The sequence below is a fragment of the Nuphar pumila genome, chromosome 1, assembly GCF_984573655.1.
Source record: "Nuphar pumila chromosome 1, dmNupPumi1.hap1.1, whole genome shotgun sequence".
Lineage (NCBI taxonomy): Eukaryota > Viridiplantae > Streptophyta > Magnoliopsida > Nymphaeales > Nymphaeaceae > Nuphar > Nuphar pumila.
The window spans coordinates 40,704,873-40,725,121 of NC_143249.1; the positions used below are offsets into that span (position 1 = coordinate 40,704,873).

Below are 20,249 nucleotides of genomic sequence, written 5' to 3' on the forward strand. Positions count from 1 at the left end.
TCACTCTTGTGGGGAGACTCGGTACGTCCGTTTTAACCCCAACATAAATGTCCCAATAGAACGACTCCAGTCCGACTGAACTCTTGTTATTGAGAAAGTCCCTGACTCCCTATTGCTCAGATGTGTTGCCCATTTATTGAAACATTAGAAATAGTAGTAGCTTTTATTGCTTTATTAGTGCTGATGTTGGTTTTCAAAAATGATATTTAACGTCTTTTATACTTTAACTATACTTCTCAATTATAAATGGTGGTATTTCAAATAGCATTTATCTCATATTTTAAATGAGGCATGCAATGTTGAGAGGCGACTATTTTTAAAAGAGTGGGATTTGGTGCATCTAATAGCATTTAATCTGATTGCTTTGTAAAACCTGATCCAACTCCAAATCTGATTTCATTAAACCGAAATCCAACCTGTTTAGTAATCGAATGCAACTTACCTTACCAAATCTAGGGGTGGGAATCAGGCCTGGTAGGCCCAGCCTGGGCCCATTTAGAGCTTAGCCTGCCGGGCTTTAAGTGTACCCCGGCCTGGCCCAACCCATTTACTAATGGGCGAGGCTTTGGCCTGGTTCTTAAGGAGTTCTGGTTTGAAGATTAGCTTATGTGTCTTATTGTTCTCATGGGCCAATGTGAAGTGGGCCGAGCCCGCTCAAACCCAAATAATTGGTGCAACTAATTAGGTAAATAATACATAATTAATAAATTCTCATGTAAGGATGTACCCAACTGATTATCTTTCTAGTTTTCATAAAATTAATACAATTAATTAGGTAAATAATAATAGTTACTAAGTTATTATGTAATTAATTATTTTTTATATTATTAAAAATTAATAAATAGCTCATGCTGGCCGGTAGCCAATGCGCCCAAGCCTAAAATCTTGACCCAAACCTGGCCCATGGCAAGCCGAGTCGGCTTGGCTCATCGGGCTGTCCGGTCCATTGCCCACCCTTAACCAAATTTAATTAAACCGATTCGGGTCAGTCAGATATCCGATGTAAACTCGAATTGTTGACATCCCTAGACCTATCCTAATAGTTATCCATTAACATAAGTTACATATCAATTAAATTGGACCAAATAACAACACACTTCTGTTTAAATATTTTTTCAACAACAAAAGACAATATGAAAAACTAAGCTCCAAAGGGATTTGGCTTAATGGGATGGGGCTTAAGCTGTTAGTCAGATAGTCTAGGTTCAAATCCCTTAAGCATCATCCCTGCGCAAGTTGAAGCATGACAACTTATTGAGGGCAAGGGGTAAGCCCACAAAATTTTATGCCACCAGGACAAAAACAATGATGGTAAGTATGACAAGTAGAGCCAGCACGATTAGGCCTACGATATTAATGGCGGTTTTCCTGTAAAAATCTAAAAAAAATTGAAAAACTAAAAAAATACGTTTTTCCAATAATACGGATGTTGCATGAAGTTTTTTATTTGGCAGTTTCTAGAGGACTCATTGTCCATTAAAAAAAATCATAACATGAGAACTACTTTTTAAACCAGGTAAAAAAATGTTTGGCCAAAGAATGATTTTTTTTCTTAAAAACCGTAATGTTCATTTTTATCTTGGCAGAAGACATTGGCCATTAAATAGAATATTCCTAATAGTTTATTGCTCTCTCTGCCTCTTTACAAGGTGCAATGTGATTGCACACTTTTAGTGTACCGTTGCACCTGATCACTCGTTGACATTCAACCTATTAGCTGTGAAACCCAAATACAAGAGTGTCAATAGCTCAACCCGTACCAAATGGAGTTTGGTAATAAATAAGAATGTCCTATTAATATACAGAGCCGAGAATGGTTTGTGAAATCTTGTACCAGACCTGAAACAACTCAAGTTTAGACAAAGATCCACTAATTTTCAATGTAAAAAAGATAAAAAAATGTTATTTTACCCGGTATGGTTCGGGTTTAGTTCATGTAATCTTTATAAGATCCAGATATAGTTTTCTTTTATGATGGGTCTGATTGGACTTAGGTCCAGACCCAGTACCAACGTCTCACATCAGATCTAGGTGTGATTCTATCTGAGTTCGAACCAAACTGGACCCGTTGCCACAAACAGCAGATGTTTGGTGATTGTGCAGCAGCACACCAGAAGTGTGCAATCACATTTCTGTATTGGACGCATGCATGGACGCCTAATAAAGCTGCGGGAAGTTATCGTTCCGCGTGGCGCGGAGGATCAGAGTCCTCCTCCTCCGTCGACCGAGGAGACCTCGACGTCTGCTCAGACACGAGTCCGTAAACGTCTCCAGCTCAAGAGACCCAGGTTGACAAGGTCGGGGGAGTTAGGACAACGCCTCCCATCCTCTGCCTTTCTTCCCACCTAATTCGCTGATCCGTTTTCGTTTCTCTTTCTTCCATTAACCCTTCTTCCGAGACGTGTCCCTGTCACCTCGCATCTCCTCCTTTGCTCGTCGTCGTCCGATCATGGAGTGCTACGCCGGCGTCGATGCCTCAGCCTCCGCTGCCCAATTGCTGATCCGGGCGGCTTCCTTGATCACTCCCTCACAGTACTTTTCCGCCTTCCTCTTCGCGATCGGCGTCTTCCTCTACCGTTTTCTCGAGATCCACCTCGTCGGCGACCTCCTCAGAGGAATGAGAGGGGACCCCGTCTCGTTGACGTACGATTCGGGGTCGGACATCTGCAGTGGCCTCGTATCCAAGTGCCCGATTCTTCGAGGGAGGTGAGTTCGCTTCGCGTTCTTGTTTTCTTTGTTTCTGATGCGTTTGGAGCCCTCTCGATTGCGAGCGGGTTCTGTCGTTGATGGTTTATGTCATTCTAATGATGGAGATTGGTCGCGTCGACCAGTTATTTGGCGACGCCGTGGCTTTCGAGCCCTCATCTGCAGACTGCCTTCCTGCACTTCTTCGGCAGGCCGCCGGTTTTCGAGTACAAGAGGTGAGGAAACCCTCTCTCCCTGCGTTTTTTTTGGGTTAAAAATTTAGCTTTTATGGCCAAATCTGTGGATGATATTCGATGAGCTTGATTCATTGCAGTTGAGTGGTGATTGCAATGCTATATTTCGACAAGGGTTGAGTAATTTTTGTTCTGTTAGCCAATCCAATCGGGTCCATGCTGTCGGGCGCCTGATTTGCTTGTGTTGATTTTCTTCTTGATCTGGATTTCGGTTATGTTTTTTTTGTTGGTAGTTTTCAATTGACGGTTCTTAGATCATAGGGATTGGCTGGAACCAACGCTACGTTTTATGTTAGCTAAAAAAAGAAACTTGGAGTGTTCGATCAATAAGTATTTTCTCATTGTTTTGTTGGACTCCATGCTTGCACAAACCGATTGCTTACAAATTGTTACTTTTGATGATAATAATGATAATAGCTACAAAACCATAACGTACTTGGCATAGATTGGATAGGCTGCAAGAAAGAAAGGACAAAACTTATATGGTGTAGCCATAAGTTGATCTTTTTTGGATTGGCTTATCTGTAATTGGGACTGGCTTCTCTAGGGCTGCACAAAGCTGAGCTTGGGCTGGCGCGACTTGGTTCATTTAACAAAATGGCTGTTCAGCTCCTGTCCAAGATTGGCGTGTGTCCAGCTTGAGCTAGGCTCAGCTTGGCTTGAGCCAAACATATTTTGATTAAATACAAGGCAAATGTCCCGTTCATCATGGTAAGACCTTTTTTTTTTTTTCTGAATGTTTGATAAGCAACAAAACCTATATATCTCAAACACACGCCTTATATAACCATATTAGCCGCTCTTAATTGGGCTAATCGAGCTTAATTGAGCTCAAATTCTTGATCAAGTTTGACTCATTTACTTGTATCGAGCTTGAGCCCTTATTTGAGCTGGGTTTGTTTACTTGGATGGATTTGAACTTCATTGTGCAATCCTAGGCGTCTCACTGTGTTAAGGATGGGGATGTTATTTATGATTATGTTTCCGTGGTACAATCTCTCTGGAGTCTGTACATACAAAATCACAACTGATAGTGATTGCATTGTCAAGAACAAGAATTCTATGGCTTTCAACAGTTCTCATATTTAGTGAGGCAAGAGAAGGAACAAAGATGATACCGAAAGTATGAAGAATTTTCTTATGAGAAGAAAAACAGCTGATTTGCAAAATATTAATAAAGTTATCCAGAACTCTGCCAGAAAAACTAAATAAGCTCTGGAGCAATTACTAAACAGATAAGGCTAGGATAAGTCGTTTAGTAGATGAACTGTGTCCATGAACTGCTCCCAATGGAGGGGCCCAAGACCAAAATGCGAATGAGATTAGGCATTTTAAATAATTTCATTTTGGAATTAACATAGTGGAACCACATTTTTCAGATCAACATAAAACTTGGAAGTCAAGAATTTACCTCTTCACTTAATGCCTGAATCTAGGAAAACTCAGATTGGGGCCAAGTCAAACATGATCTACCAAGTTTTTTTCTTTGTCTTTCCTAAAACTAATGTTTTTGAGGCTAGTCCCACTATACCCTAACTTTTTCTATTCATCAAATTTTAGGTGATTTTCTTGATGCTCACACTGTTGAGTGCACTAAGCTACATGTTTTGTTTTTGGATTAGAACAAATCATATTGCTTTTATGAGGAAGATGTAATACAAATTCATGTTGTGTGATCACCAAATATTTTTTCCCCTCCTACTTCAACACCATGAACATACTAGGAAGGGTCCAAATCTTCCATCTGAAATTTGTGAGGTAGGATCCTTTTTAATTCCTCAGTCCTAATGAATATTACTTCTTATAATGACATTGTCATCCAAAAAACAACAATCATGGCAACGCTACAATTATCATCTTAGAAAACAAGATGTGTCATACTTTTGTATAAATCCAAGATAGTTACTATAAGTTATCATGTGAAAAGACTTTTGGACCTAGCAGAAATTTTCCTTGCAATGATAAACTCTACAAATCTAGGGTTAGATATTTGGACTGAAGATTTTCCTTTCTGTTATTTATCTTTTTAAGTCCATTCGTTTGACAAATTTTCTGAATGATTCACCACATTATGTGTTATTTAACAACCTACCTGTGTATTTGGTTCTTCATGTGCTGGGATGCAAGCGTGTGCACAATTCCTATTGCCTGAGGCATAAGTTTGCAAAATTTTTAATTACAATGATGCATATGAAGTGATACAATTGTTTCAATCTGGAAATAAAGAAGATGATCATCTCTAGACATGCCAGCTTTGATGAAGATGATCATTACCAGCATGCTAGCACTAGTGCTAATGTACAAAATCCAGAACTTATTTCCAGTTGCTGCTCCAGTGCAACATGTGAAAACCTTTTTAATATCTTATTTTCTCTTATTTTCTCTCATATGTTGCTCATGTAACTGACTTTTGTTTGGTCATAGCTGAATCGAATCTTGGAATCTTGATGCAACATAGAATTCTGACTTGAGTAGATTTTCTCTTGTCTTATCCTCTCTTTTCCTAACACTGAAAGGTGTATATGTGCATGAGTTCTAGAGATTTGTAATATTTCTTTTGAATTCTATAGTGCTTGATATTGCACGTTGAAGTTATTACTTTTCAAGGTTAATTAATTGTTGTATTTTATATTTCAGGCAAATATTCCGTGTTCCAGATGGTGGGACTATTGCATTGGATTGGCTGGCATCTTTCGATGGTGTGAATGAGAAAATCCCTATCATCTCTTGTTTGCAGATCTTATATAGATATTTTTCTTGTCAAAAATGCAAAAACAGTAGTTAGGAACATATTCATCGTTTTCCATTTTCTTATTCACTTTATTGTAATTGTAAATATCAATGCATGTTAGTCATCTTTTATTTTGTTCTCTGTAATACACCTCACAGTGTAGAGGTTGACACCTTTGTAATGTAGTATTGAATATGTCATGAAATAATGCATTCGACCCTCTTCTCTCTGTCTTCTCATTTAAGGTGTTCGTGAGATGTGATGTAACATGAGTACTTCAAAATGCCCAACATACCCTTGTTGGTTCTGGTACTCACAGTGCTGGTTCTGAGTGCTGCCACATATAGATATACTATAAATTATGACAGATTGCATATTTAGTAAATATTTTATTCTTTCTTCAATTCCTTCTTTTTGTTTTTCTGGAGACTTGATTTGCAGTATATATTATGCGTGTGTGCAACATATGCAACCTAAATTCAGATCCTAAAATTGATAAAATGGGTTGTTCAGTTCTGAAACCTGGTTGACCTGTATCCAGGAGTTCCCAGTGCCAGTACTTGTTCCATACTGTGTCTGCAGGTAGAGGGGCCTGGTAGAAGTATCAATGTTAAACTTAAACAGCATCTTACTTTAATAAATAATGTTTAAAGAAATATTTGTCATCAGATGACTTAAGTTCCAAATGTTCTGAAAACTACTTAATGAAGTTAATCCAATAAACCACTTGACCACCATAAAAATAATAGGAAGGCAAGAATTTGTCTTATTACATGTGCTTTTTCACCATAAAAGTATGCTCAGCTCACTTACAATAAAACTGCACCATGAAATTCACAAGATGATCATGGGAGATGATAACGTGCGATGATGAACATCATGGTCTCAACTTTTTGTGAGGCACCATCCCTTATTCTACACCCATGAGAGAGAGAGAGAGAGAGAGAGAGAGAGAGAGAGAGAGAGAGAGAGAGAGAGAGAGAGAGAGAGAGAGAGAGAGAGGAATTGGTTCTTTCTGACCATTTATAAGGTGTGAATGGTACTGTTTTTTAATTTTCCAAGCAGTGTTTGATAAATTAGAACCCATGATGTATTCAACATGATCCATTTGTTAGCAATTAACTGTTGGATCATGCTTTTGACAAAAAGTATGTTTTCATGAGCTTTAATATTTATAAAACATTTTGAGCCAATGATTTTTTAATCCTTATAAAAACCTGCTCACATGTCATAATTGGATGTTTCAAACACAGATTCCTACTAAACAAACCATGTAAATCACATTTGTAAGGGCATATTCTAAAAAAAAGTACCAAAAAAATAAAAAAAAATTGAGACCAGCATTCTTGAGACTGAATGGCATCACTTTTTAACAAAAGATGCCTTTTGGGGTGCGAAAAGCAATGCACTCTTCGTCTTTAGGGGCCATCATTATGACATCTTCTTTTGGAAATCCTAGCTATTCTTTTATATATATAACAAAATCCTATAGACTACAGTGTAGAGTAGGTTTTTTTGAGGTTTTTCCTTCTTTCTTTATCAGACCATGCTAATGTAATCTGTATGCTTGTTTGATAGAAATTGACTATTGTATTGTTCAATTACTAAGAAAGATAAAAAGGAGGCAAACACAGTGAAAACACATGAGAGAGAGAGAGAGAGAGAGAGAGAGAGAGAGAGAGAGAACCGGCTTCACGAGACTCGATCGCAGAAGATGAGGGCACGACCCTCACGGTCGTGCGATGTGCTGAAGTAAGAAGAGAAATCACCGAAAATAATGGTGCAAGTTTCTTTTATTTCAATAAAAGCTTCAATCGAACAATAAAATGAGCACTAATGGAGAAAATAAATCAACAAGGTAAAAGAATAAGAATCCAAAGGGAAAACTGCTGAAACAAAAAGCAATCAGAAGAAAGGCTGCGGTAATCTCAAAAATTTTCTGCCGCACGCAACCCTAGAATGGCCTATTTAAAGGTTGCAAGTGGACTCGGGTCTCGGGTCCGATCCTGGACCCGAGACGTCTTCATTCTGGAGCTGGATCGGTGACGTTCTGGGTTGTTCCTTGTCCCTGTGCCGATGCACCTTACCTGCGATCGGATTCGAACTCCTGGGTCCGATCGTCCATCTTTGGATCGGGTTCCCTGGCCATGCCTTGGTCACGCGATACATACCCGATCCGGTCCTGCTCTGTATCATTCTCCTCTGGTTGGGAAGAAGTCGACTTTGACGACTTGTTGTCCCCACAGTAAGCATATAGACCAGACACATTGAAGATAAGGGAGATGTGCCAATCTTCAGGCAGTTCAAGGAGGTAGGCATTCCGACCTAATCGCCGGAGGATCTTGAAGGGGCCATATTTCTTTGCACTCAATTTGCCATACGTACCTACTGGGAAACGCTCGGGACGCAGGTAAACCCATACTAACTGACCAACTTGAAGCTGAACATCACGACGACCCTTGTCTACGAAAGCTTTGTAGGCTTCGTAGCTTTCAACAAGTTTGGCTCGGACCTGTCTGTGGATATCACGCATGTACTCAACGACATCAAATGCGTCTGGGGTTGGGTCCGGAAGACTAGACACAGGTGCTAGATCTACTACATGGGTTGGTGACCGCCTATAAACTACTTGAAAAGGAGACTTGCCCGTGGACTGGTTGATGAAACTGTTATATGCGAACTTAGTTTGCGGCAAGACTAGGTCTCATGTTTTGACATTTTCCCCAATTAGACTCCTTAACAAGTTCCCTAGGGTGCGGTTCATAACCTCCGTTTGGCCATCGGTTTGTGGGTGGTATGCACTACTGGACTGGAGCTTGGTTTTCAATAAGGCCCATAACGATATCCAAAAATGACTCATAAAACGTGTGTCACGATCTGAGGTGGTCGTGTGGGGCAGTCCATGAAAGCGGGTCACGTCCTTGAAGTAGTACGAGACTACTAATGAGGCGTCAGTGGTTCGCTCACACGGGACAAAGATAGCCATCTTGGAAAATCGGTCAACCACAACTAAGATGGAATCAAAACGATGCGAGGTTCTGGGAAGACCGACAATAAAATCCATGGACACATGTTCCCAAGGCCGCTCAGGGATGGGCAACAAAGTATATAAACCACTATTCTGACATCGACCCTTGGACACTTGACACACTCGACAACTTTGAACAAACTTGACAACATTTTTGCGCATTTTGGGCCAAAAGTATCGTTCATCTAACAATGCGAACGTCTTATCATGTCCAAAATGCCCAACCAATCCCTCTTCATGTAACTCGGAAATCAACTGAAGTCTAAGAGAGAATGCATGCACACAACTTATTACCTCAAAAAAGGTAGCCGTTATGTATACTAAACCGTGGGTCGGCTGTGCTATCAGAGGAGAGGCACCCTTCCCAGATTTGCTGGAAATCAGGGCCCGTTGGGTACAACTCTTTGCACTGCTCGAACCCAATGACCTGCACTGACATAGTCATCAAAAGACTATTCTTCCTGCTAAGTGCGTCAGCTACCTTGTTCGAAGTACCTGATTGATGGCGAATAATTAAGGTGTACTTTTGCAAGAAGCTGACCCACTTGGCATGTCTAGCACTCAACTTCTTTTGACTATTCAAATACTTCAATGCCTCATGATCCGTGTACAAGATGAACTCCTTATAAATGAGATAATGCCTCCAATAACGAAGGGCTTTTACAACGACATAGAACTTGACATCATAAGTGGTGTACTGGCACCTGACTTGAGTCAGTTTTCACTAAAGAAAGCAATGGGCCTGTGGTTCTGACTCAAGACTGCACCAATTTCCACTTTAGAGGCATCACACTCAACTTGAAAGACTGCGCTAAAATCAGGAAGGGCTAAGACGGGTACTAGTCATTTTCTCTTTGATGAGCGTGAAGGTCTTTCCCGCTGCAGACGTCCAATGAAAACTAGTACCCTTTAGGCACTCTGTGATAGGGGCCATGAGGGTGCTGAAGTTTTTCACAAAACGACGGTAAAAAGTGGCTAACCCGTGAAAACTACGGATCTCTCCTATAGTCTTTGGAGTAGGCCATTCTACAATCGCACGGACTTTGGCGGGATCCGCCTTAACTCCATTAGACGACACAATAAAACCCAAAAATACAACACTTGACGTCATAAACTCACACTTTTTGGCATTGACATACTAATCGCACGGACTTTGGCGGGATCCGCCTTAACTCCATTATACGACACAATAAAACCCAAAAACACAACACTTGACGTCATAAACTCACACTTTTTGGCATTGACATACTACTTTTCCCTCCTTAAAATCTCTAAGACTTGACGCAAATGACTCAAATGATCAGACAAAGAAGAACTATAAATTAAAATATTATCAAAATATACGACAAACTTTCCTATACAAGGACGCAACACTTGGGTCATCATATTCATGAAAGTACTCAGGGCACTTGATAACCCAAATGGCATGACTAACCACTCATACAATCCATCACGTGTCTTGAATGCCGTTTTTCACTCATCCCCCTCTTGGATACGGATTTGGATACGGATTTGGTGGTACCCACTTTTTAAATCAATTTTGGAGAAAATAGAGGCACCAGCCAACATATCAAACATATAATCTAAACGAGGAATAAGAAAACGATATTTGATAGCGTTGATAGTGATGCGATTGATCGCTCGACTATCAACACACATGCGCATGGACCCATCTTTCTTAGGGGTGAGCAGGGCGGGTACTGTGCAAGGGATCACACTCTCACGAATAAACCCCTTTTGTAGTAACTCCTGAACCTGCCTCAACAATTCAGCATGCTCGGATGGGTTCATGCGATACGTGGGGAGGTTAGGGAGACTCGACCTCGAGACAAAATCAATGGCATGCTGCACCACCCAAGTTAAAGGTAGACCATCAGGAAGGTCGTCTGACATAATGTCGCGAAACTCCTCAACAAGGGGCGCGATGTCTGCGGGAACGGGCAACGACGTACTCATCGACGGCTTAGCCACCAGGGCATAACAATAACCATCCTCCCGACAATGGCTCAACAAAGACCGGTAAGATAGGACCGCGAGCCGGGGAACTCACTCAGGCTTATCCACAGTGGAAAAACCGGTCTCCTTGATAGGGAGGACTATTTTATGACCCTTAAAAATAAATGAGTGTGTTCCTACGACCATCGTGAATGGTCTTGCGATCAAACTGCCAGGGACGTCCCAAAAGAATGTGACACACACTCATAGGGGCTACATCACACCATACCTCATCGTGGTAATGTTCTCCCATGGAGAACCGAACTAAATAACGCTGGGTGATAGGAACCTCGTTTCTTCTTTTGAACCATGTCATCTTGTATGGTTGTGACAATGTCTCCGTTTTCAGGTTCAAGGTGGACACGACACTCTCGGACACCATATTCTCACACGCCCCAGTATCAATTATAACATCACATGCATGCCTCTTATAGTTGCACCGGGTTCTAAAAATGTTTCCGTAACCATTTTGCAGGAGTCGACTCTCGGGGTGCGGTCAAAACATGACGGATAAACAACAAATTTTCGATGTTGCCGTCGAACTCTACGACCTCCCGCTCATCATCTCCTTCAACCAATGACTCACCCTCACTATCAGACGCTGGCTCAACAATACCCTCAATGAAATGGGCATTCTTGCTCGTTGTGGGGCACTTGGACGCGACATGTCCTAACTCTTGACACCTAAAGCAACAAATGGTAGACTGACTAGGCTTGGCTTTGGATCTGGTATGGTATGCGGGTCCGGATTGGTCGGGTTTGCTAGGGTCTAATATAGAGGTGGACTTTGAGTCTTCCTTCTTAGGGGAGCTCGCTCCCCTGGTTGGGAAACTCGACTTGGGTCGACTGGACTGGTCACTACGGGAGGTCCTATATTCCTGCCTCCTTTTCAAATTTTCCTCCACATTCATGACATAAGTGCTTGCCTGATCCAATGAATCGACTCTGACACAACTGAAATCATCAGAAATAGCAGGACGGAGACAAAAAATATACCTCGTGACTTGCTGGCGGGCAGTCTCCTCGATCTGCACTCGCAGGGATAGACGATGGAAATCAGCAGTATACTCCGCCACAGTACGGGTGCCTTGACCAGGGTTACCGAAAGCGCCTAGCTAAAAGGGGAAGCGCGCTTCGGAAGCGCGAAACGTCGCGCTTCCGAAGCGTGGGGGGAAGCGTCCCCCTTTTTTGGGAAGCGCGCTTCCCTTTAATGGGGGACGCGTTTCCCTTTAATGGGGGACGTGCTTCCCTTTAATGGGAAGCACACTTCCCATCACGCTTCCCCCTCGCTTCCCTCACGCTTCCCCCTCGCTTCCCCTGTTTTTTTTCAATTTTTTTGTATTTTTTATTTTTATTTTTTTTTTCGCTTCCCCCTCGCTTCCGAGACGCTTCCTAGGTCACTTTCGAGACACTTCCCGAATCGGTCCTAAGTGGTCCCACGCTTCCCCGCTTCCTAAAATTTTGAAAGTGCCTCGCTTCCCGCTCCCGCTTCCCGTATCGCTTCCCGCTCCCGCTTCCTCAACTGGCAACCATGGCCTTGACGCAGGGTCAGGTACTCCTTGTAGGCTCTCTCGACGTGGTCTGAAGGCACGAACTTTGACTATATCAACATCTGCATCTCCTCTCATGTCTATATGCGCTCTAGTCCCTGCCGCTCCTTTGACCTCTGCAGCTCAACCCACCATGTCTGCGCTAGGCCTCTCAATCGAGTGGACGCTAGAGAGACACGACGGTGCTCAACTGCAGTGTGGTAGTCGAAGAAAAACTGTACAACATAGGCCCAATTGAAGAACTGCTCCGCATCGAATCGTCCTGTGAACTCCGGAAGGTCTAGCTTCACCCCGTAAGTGGAGGGGTGCTCTGGTGCTCTCTGCTGACGAGTCTCCACCATTCCTACAAGATACTCGTTTCAGAAAACGCCATCATCCAACACTGCTTCATCACCATCTTCACGGTACTGCTCGCCTGGAGGCTGGTGCTGACGAACTCCCATGATGTGTGGTCGGCGCTCAGGTCGCGTCGGTCCCTGCTGAATCTGCATGACGGTTGCTGGAAACTGCCTCAGCCTGGCTCGCCCGTGGGTGGGAACCATCGGTGGCCGGTGTTGTGGCACCAGTATGAGAGGAGGTCTTACTAAAGGTAGAAGGGCTGGTCGGGTCTCGGGCTCTAAGTGGGTAGGAACGGGATAATATGGGTTTGAGTTAGGGTAGAGGTAGTGGGTCGGGCATGGTACTGGGTTCTGGATCGGGTTAACGGATTGGGTCTGGTACGGGTATTGGATTTGGTTGGTGTAGTATGTTAAAATATGTATATATATATACATATACTTATATATATATACATCCGTATATATATAAGTATATATATACATATATGTATATATACTATTTCTTCTTTTTAGTGAAATACCCGATAGGAGTATTATTGTAAAACCACCAATGTATTTTTCTATTTTCTTTTTTTACTTTTTCCTTTTTTTTCTTCTTTTACTTTTTCTTTTCTTTTATTTTTTTCCTTTTGTAATGACCACAAGGGGCCCCACACTTGTAGTCGTTGGGGCTCCAACGGTCAGATTTCTGACCATTGGGGCTCCCAACGTCTACAAGGGAGCCCCCTTGTGGTTCCTTTTTAGAGCCTCCCTCCTCTATAAATAGAGGAGGTATTCTCCTCTTGTAGGTATGGGTTTTTACACCCTTCTCTTCCTTTCTTCAATGACTTTAAGTCATTTTCTATATTTGTGAGTTTTTGTGTGTGCACATTTGGTGTTTGTGTTCTTGGCTCTTGTAGTCACTCTTAAAGAGTGACTTTTTGCCCTATTGGTGCTTCCGCCTCTTTTCATTACATGGTATCAAAGCTCGGTTGGTGATTGGGCTTTTCTTTTGTCATCTTGAAAAGTGTGCCTCTCAAAATTTTGAAGAAAGGAAGTATGTTTGGTGCCGATGGACCGTGACTCTAAAGTGGAGCTTTCTTTCAAGCTAAATGGGTCCAACTATCTCATGTGGGCCTCCGCTATGGAAAATCATCTAAGAGGTAAGAAACTTTGGGGCTTTGTTATGGGAACTACTCCCGAACCCTCTCTTGTTCTTACCAAAATTGAAAATGAAGTTGAAAAGGCTTTAGATGGCGATGAACGCATCAAAGTCATTAATGAACATCAATCCAAAATCGAGGATTGGGAAAGTAACCATGCCAAAATTTTGGCATGGTTTATGAACAATGTAGATCTTAAAAATTGTGCTAATATTGCCAAGTTTAGAAGGGCCAATGAGGCTTGGTTTTTCCTTAAGGGTATGTATACCCAAAAGGATTTTGCTCGGCAATTCTTTTGTCCAGAAAAAATTCGTTCCACCAAACAAATGGATATGAGTGTCCGGGACTATTTTAGCTCTCTAACCCCTCTTTGGGATGAGCTTGCCTTTCTTGAGCCCAAATGGGTTGCTCCACAAGATATTGAACTAAGAAGAGAACAAATTGAAAAGGAGCACTTTTTTCAATTCCTTCATGGACTTCGCCCGGAATTTGAACAAGTGAGGGCATCTCTTCTCCATAGAAGCAAAGCCCTACCTATTGAAGATGCTCTTGCCGAGGTATGTCAAGAAAAAACTCGACTTGGCTTGAGCATTAGGAATGATGAGGTTTTGGCCGTTAATAGGCCCGGATCAAATGTTAAAGCATATAGACCTCCCCACTTTAACAAAAATATCAATGGGCTTAGAAAGGGAATCACATGCCACTATTGTAATGAACCGGGACACATTAGACCGGTTTGTCCAAAGCTTAAAGGAAAGGTTGCCGCGGTTGGAGAAAATTCTCCAAAGAAGGAAGAAAGTACCAAAGAAGGAGATATCAAAGAAACTCTTAATCATATCTTCGAAATTCTCCAACACCTTCTCAGTCTTCTCCTTCAACATCCGGAGCCGCCATCGCCTACTCCTCATCACCTCCAGGTATGTGGATACTAGACTCTGGTGCTTCTTTTCATATGACATCTCATAAAAGCTCCCTTTCAAATGTTTTTTCCGAACCCATATCCTCCTATGTTTCAACGGCCGATGGAACGTCATTAAAAATTGAAAGTATTGGAACACTTGACTTCAAAAATTCTCAAAACTTTTTTGTTCTTAAAGTAAGAGTTGTTCCAAAAATTAATTTAAATCTCTTTTCCGTTTCCCAAATCACCGACCATGTATGCCAAGTCTCTTTCTCACGATGCACCTTACCTGCGATCGGATCCAACTCCTGGGTCCGGTCGTCCATCTTTGGATCGGGTTCCCTGGCCATGCCTTGGTCACGCGATACAGACCCGATTCGGTCCTGCTCTGCATCAGAGAGAGGCTTGGTTTTTAGCAAGAAACACATTTATATTGAAAAAGAAACTTCTCTTTTAGAGAGAAAGACTTTTCTTTAATTTGTTGCTATCAATTTTCAGTTACCATCTATTTTAAAGTGTAGAATTATTATCTGGTGATAAAATCTTCCAGTAAAAAACATGAAAGAAAAGGGCTTTGTATATGCCTAACAGTCTATCTGAAGCGAAGCTAGCTTGATTGTTACCCCTGCATGAAAATTTTCTTCTGCTTTGTTTTGCATTTTGTGGCTCTGGGTCTACTACATTTAAATTTACTCTTCTTTGGATGGTTGGCATCAACAAAACTTCTAACGATTAAGCCAGAACTGTAGGGCTGGTTTCGTACAGCTCTATTGTTGCTCAGAATAAATAAAAGCTGGAGTTTTGGTTGAAAAATCTGACATAATTCCATGCATGGTAGCAAAAAACTGAGGCATTTGCCACATTTCTTCTTTGGTTTTCAACATTGCTACATAGTGATACACTCACGAACCCCTGTTCTAGGTTCTTTTGTTCATGAAAAAAATGTAAGAACTTGGTGAACAATAGGGACTTCATGGCTAGTTAAACATGTTAGTGATTTGGTATCAGAGTTAGTTGCAAATGAGTTAGTAAGTGGACAACCCTATTTGAGTCAAATGACCATGGACAACTGATTTTATGTCTTTTAGTTTTTCTATTTTGTTAGCCTTTTCAATCTATGATCTTGGAAGTTACCAGTTGGCGGTGTCAGACTAAGTTTCCTGAAAATTTATCTTGGATATTTTTCATTTTCTCTTTACTGTATGCAGGTTCAAGAAGTCATAGCTTAGATAAGGCTCTTGCTGAAAACGACCCTACCCCTATTGTGGTAGTAATCCCTGGTCTAACAAGCGATTCGTCATCACCTGTAAGTTGTCTTTTGGCTCTTCTTTTTCTCAAGGATTGCTTAATAATTTGATCTGTTAGAGCTTTAACATCTGTTAAGTTTCTGGTTACTTTCAGCTATTCCTTGTATTCCCATGATTTTCTTGATTAAAACTAGTAAAAGGCAAGAGTATCTTATTTAATATACCTTTATTTTAAATACTTCAGGGTTTTGGCTTTTACTGCCTAAAAAAATATAATGAATGGATAAATTCTGCTTTTTTTCTTTTTTCTTTTATTAGCGACTCAAGTATTAAGGGCAGAACCTAGTAGACTTTTTCAAGCTGTAAAGCCTTGTTCCCTTTAGATGGATTTTTTTCTTTTCAAAACCTATTTTCCAATTAAACTTAAAATGAAGCTAACTCTCTCGGTTCATATTCCTAAATGCTATAAGTTTATATTAGTTTCCCATTGTCTCAGTTCCTTAACCATTTATCTAATTATTTATGTTGGTGTCATCCTATCTCTTTGTATAGATAACTTTTAGCAGCTTCAAACAATATTTCTTGGTTTTTGCCTTCTCTTGGGGCTGCCTCAATTTCTTTTTCCATTTCTCTTGGTACTCTAGCTATTCACTCAAGTAATGATCCTATGTATGTATTACACATTTTTTTCTCATATTTGTCGTTGAACACTTCAATGGGACATTGTTATTTTCTGATGAATTAATCTGTTTTGAAGCTTTTGTTTGGCTCTCTTTTTTCTGGTCTATCCGAAGATTGTAACGAAATACGTGCCTTCACTCATAAACCAAATGGACAAATACAAATGTGTCACTAAAGGTACACTCACAAAACCCACAAAGGGATTCTTCACAAGAAGGCAACAAGAAGACAACAAGAAGACAACAAAAAGTAAAAAATATGTTTTCTATTGAATATTCAAAATGCAAGAAACATTACATTTGATAAAGAAGTGAACCCCTTTTTATATATAACAAGAGAGGACTAAGGAGTCGTTGGAGCTAGTCTAACAACTTTATTTGTAGCAGTTGGACTAGCTCCAACGACTAGTCAAACTAGTCAACTTAATGTTGACTAGTCAACAAAATAATGAAAAACTAAAAAATAAAGAAAAGGAAAAAATATATTTATAATGATTTACAATAAATTATATATATATATATATATATATATATATATATATATACAATTTAATACTCCCCCTCAAGCTTACGACATAATAACTGAAAGTTTGCCTAAGAGAAAGTTAAATATAAGAGCAACAAGATGCTTGGTGAAGAAATTTACCAACTGGTACTCTGATGTAACATAGGGTAGATTGATAGTGCCCTGTAGATACTTCTTTCATACAAAGTGACAATCCATCTCGATATGTTTTGTGTATTCATGAAAGGTCTAGTTGCTGGCAATGTGGACGAAACTTTTGTTGTCATAACACATTCGTGAGACTCCTGTTACTTGAACTCCCATATCTGCTAGTAATCTCTTGAGCCAGACCACTTCCATCGTTACCATAGGCATGACTTGATATTCAGTTTCAGTCGAGTCATCCATGGTCAGATATTTAAGAAACAAACAAAATGTTTAAATTCAACTTAAGAATATATTTAACTTTTGGAATAACAAATTTATTTAACTTTTGAAAAATACTTTTAAAATTCCCTATTCCTTTTATCTCAAGAGATGTTCCATTAACAATAAACACATTAGACATGCTTGAGTTAGTATGACATTCAGATAAAATATTACCATTAGGTATCATATGAAATGAGACACTTGAGTCCAGAAGCTAAGGAGATTTACCAAGATCGGAAAAAGATGAAACTGCGGCTTTAGTTGATGAAGATGCTCATTTGAGAGGTTAAAGAGCTTACACTAGTTGAGCTAAGGATATGTTTCCAATGGATGAATCTTGTGTGGTATTAATGTCATTTGACTCTTGCAGAGAGCCAACCGAAGCAACATTTTTCTCATCTTTCTTAGCTTAAGACATTGAGGCTTGATGTGTCCCAATTCATGGTAATAATGATAAATTATTTTTCTCTTATCATACTCATTGCCTTGTCTTTCATAATGAGGTGACTTGTAGGTGCGTATGTAATTTCCCTACTTAGAGACGATTAGTACCAAGTCATCTTCATTTTTTTAGTACGCTTCTTAAGCCTATTCTCCTCCATACTTAACTCCTTAATAGTGTCAACAATAGAGAGAAATTTTTCACTACGAAGGAGAGCCGATTTGGTGGATTCAAATTTTCGTCTTAAGTCGTTTATGAATTGATAACAATGTTATGCATCCATTTGCTTTTGGCAGAGTTCTATATCCTCGGTATAATGCCATCTTGGTTCAAGAAGAGCCAACTATTCTCAAAGTTTGATCTATTCGTTATGATATTTTCTAATACTTCTATCTCCTTAGGTTATAGTTCGAAATTTATCTTGCAAATTGCACACATGTGCAATATCCTTAAGGGAATACATATTTTTTGAGGTATTCTCAAGTCTTATTTGCATGCTCAAATTTTGCAAGACTAGAACATTTTTTAATATCAACGCTATTAATGAGCCAAAACATGATTGGCATGTCCCATCCTCCATTCTTTCTATTTTTTCTCATAGGTAGCTAGGACTTTAGTTCTCTTACCCTTGTAAGCAATACTTCTTTCTCATTCTCTACTTTAGTGAAAACTAGTTTAGGCTTCAGATCAAATCCATCCACTAGTCTGTACAACCCTTTTCCCCAAATATGGTGCTTCATAATTGAAGATCATTTTACATAGTTTGTATCATTAAGTTTCACGGGCATGGTGGTGACATTTTATTTGTCATCGATTTTTACAAGGGTGAGAGAGAGAATATGAGAGAAGAGATAGATATAGAGAACACAAAAACATGATCACTCCAGCAAGGACTTGAAGTAGAAGCACCACATATCTAGCACCGCCAATGGATCACACAAACACTTGAGTTTGAATCTTCAAGTGCACAACCACGATCACACAATCATCAACAAGGAGCTTCACATCACCAAGCTCTGATACCATGTAACGAAGTATGTGCCATCACTCATGAACCAAATGTCCACGAAGCCAAATGAACAAATACAAATGTGTCACTAAGGACGCATTCGGAAAACCCACAAAGGGATTCTTCACAAGAACACAACAAGAAGACAACAAAAAGTAAAAAATATGTTTTCTATTGAATGTTCAAAATACAAGAAACATTACATATGATGAGGGGCTGAACCCCTTTTTATATACAACAAGAGAGGACTAAAGAGTCGTTGGAGCTAGTCCAACGGCTCTATTTGTAGCCATTGGACTAGCTCCAGCTGCTAGTCAAACTAGTCAACTTAATGTTGACTAGCCAACAAAATAAAAAAATTAAAAAAATAAAGAAAAGAAAAGAAAGAAAAAAATATTTACTATGATTTACAATAAATTAAATTATATATACATACAATAATATATATATATATATATATGTATATATATATACGTATGTATGCATGTATATATATAGTATATACAATTTAACAAAGATTGCTAGCAAAAGAAGCAAAATAAAAGGCAGGAAGTGAGAAGTGATGGGTTTTATATTTACTTGAAGCAAGGAATGCACAGGGACTAAAAAGAGTTCAAAAAATAGATAATGAGGTATTTAGGTTTTAGGAGTAAAAATAGTCAATTTTGTCATACAATATGGTATACCATTACAATTCAGGAATAACTGACTAAATTTGTGAATTGCAATAGTATAAACTTAATAGTAATATTATACTCATATAACCTACAAAGGTCCTTTTTCCATAATTAACTATTATTGTACAATAAATAAAAATATTAGTTAAAAATAGCCAGTCAAAGTGGAATTCTAAAATGAATTCCATAATTGCTAGAAGAAGCTATTAATATTTAATATATGCATAAGTTGTGAAATTGTTTATATATTTAGAAGATGTTTATTTCTTTTGCCTAGACATTTTTTTAAATCCTAAAGGTCTTTAAGTTTATAAAAGTGAAAACACCTTGGTCTTTTTTTCATCCTAAGTGTTGTTACAATAAGGCAATTGGGCTCCACTTCCATAAGAATCATAATACCTTAATTTCATAAAAATGAAAATGCCTTGTCTCCTCAGCCATAAGCTCATAAATTTTGAATCAAGGAAGACAAAGTAGCTCTATGGAATATAGCATTTCTCACATTTTCAAACTTAGGGATATGGCCATAAGAAATTCTCACCCTAGATTCCTTCTATCTTTTGCTCTCCTCAACCAAAACAAATTTTGTAATCTTTACCCTCTCTACACTTAATTCCTGTCTCCATGTTTGCTATT

General features: G+C 39.6%; 1 protein-coding gene across 2 annotated transcripts in view; it reads left to right on the plus strand.

The window, feature by feature from the left end:
* The first annotated feature begins 2,115 nt into the window (after positions 1-2,115).
* Positions 2,116-20,249, plus strand: part of LOC149848783 (embryogenesis-associated protein EMB8-like) — a 109,022-nt gene continuing 90,888 nt past the window's right edge. Inside the window, exons 1-4 of one of the 2 annotated variants that reach the window (XM_089997451.1) lie at positions 2,116-2,706; positions 2,832-2,921; positions 5,577-5,638; positions 15,833-15,930. In XM_089997451.1, coding sequence (XP_089853577.1) covers positions 2,450-2,706; positions 2,832-2,921; positions 5,577-5,638; positions 15,833-15,930 — 507 coding nt within the window. In that variant the 5' untranslated portion in view covers positions 2,116-2,449. The remainder of the gene's footprint in view (positions 2,707-2,831; positions 2,922-5,576; positions 5,639-15,832; positions 15,931-20,249) is intronic. The other variant, XM_089997458.1, reaches the window with a different exon arrangement.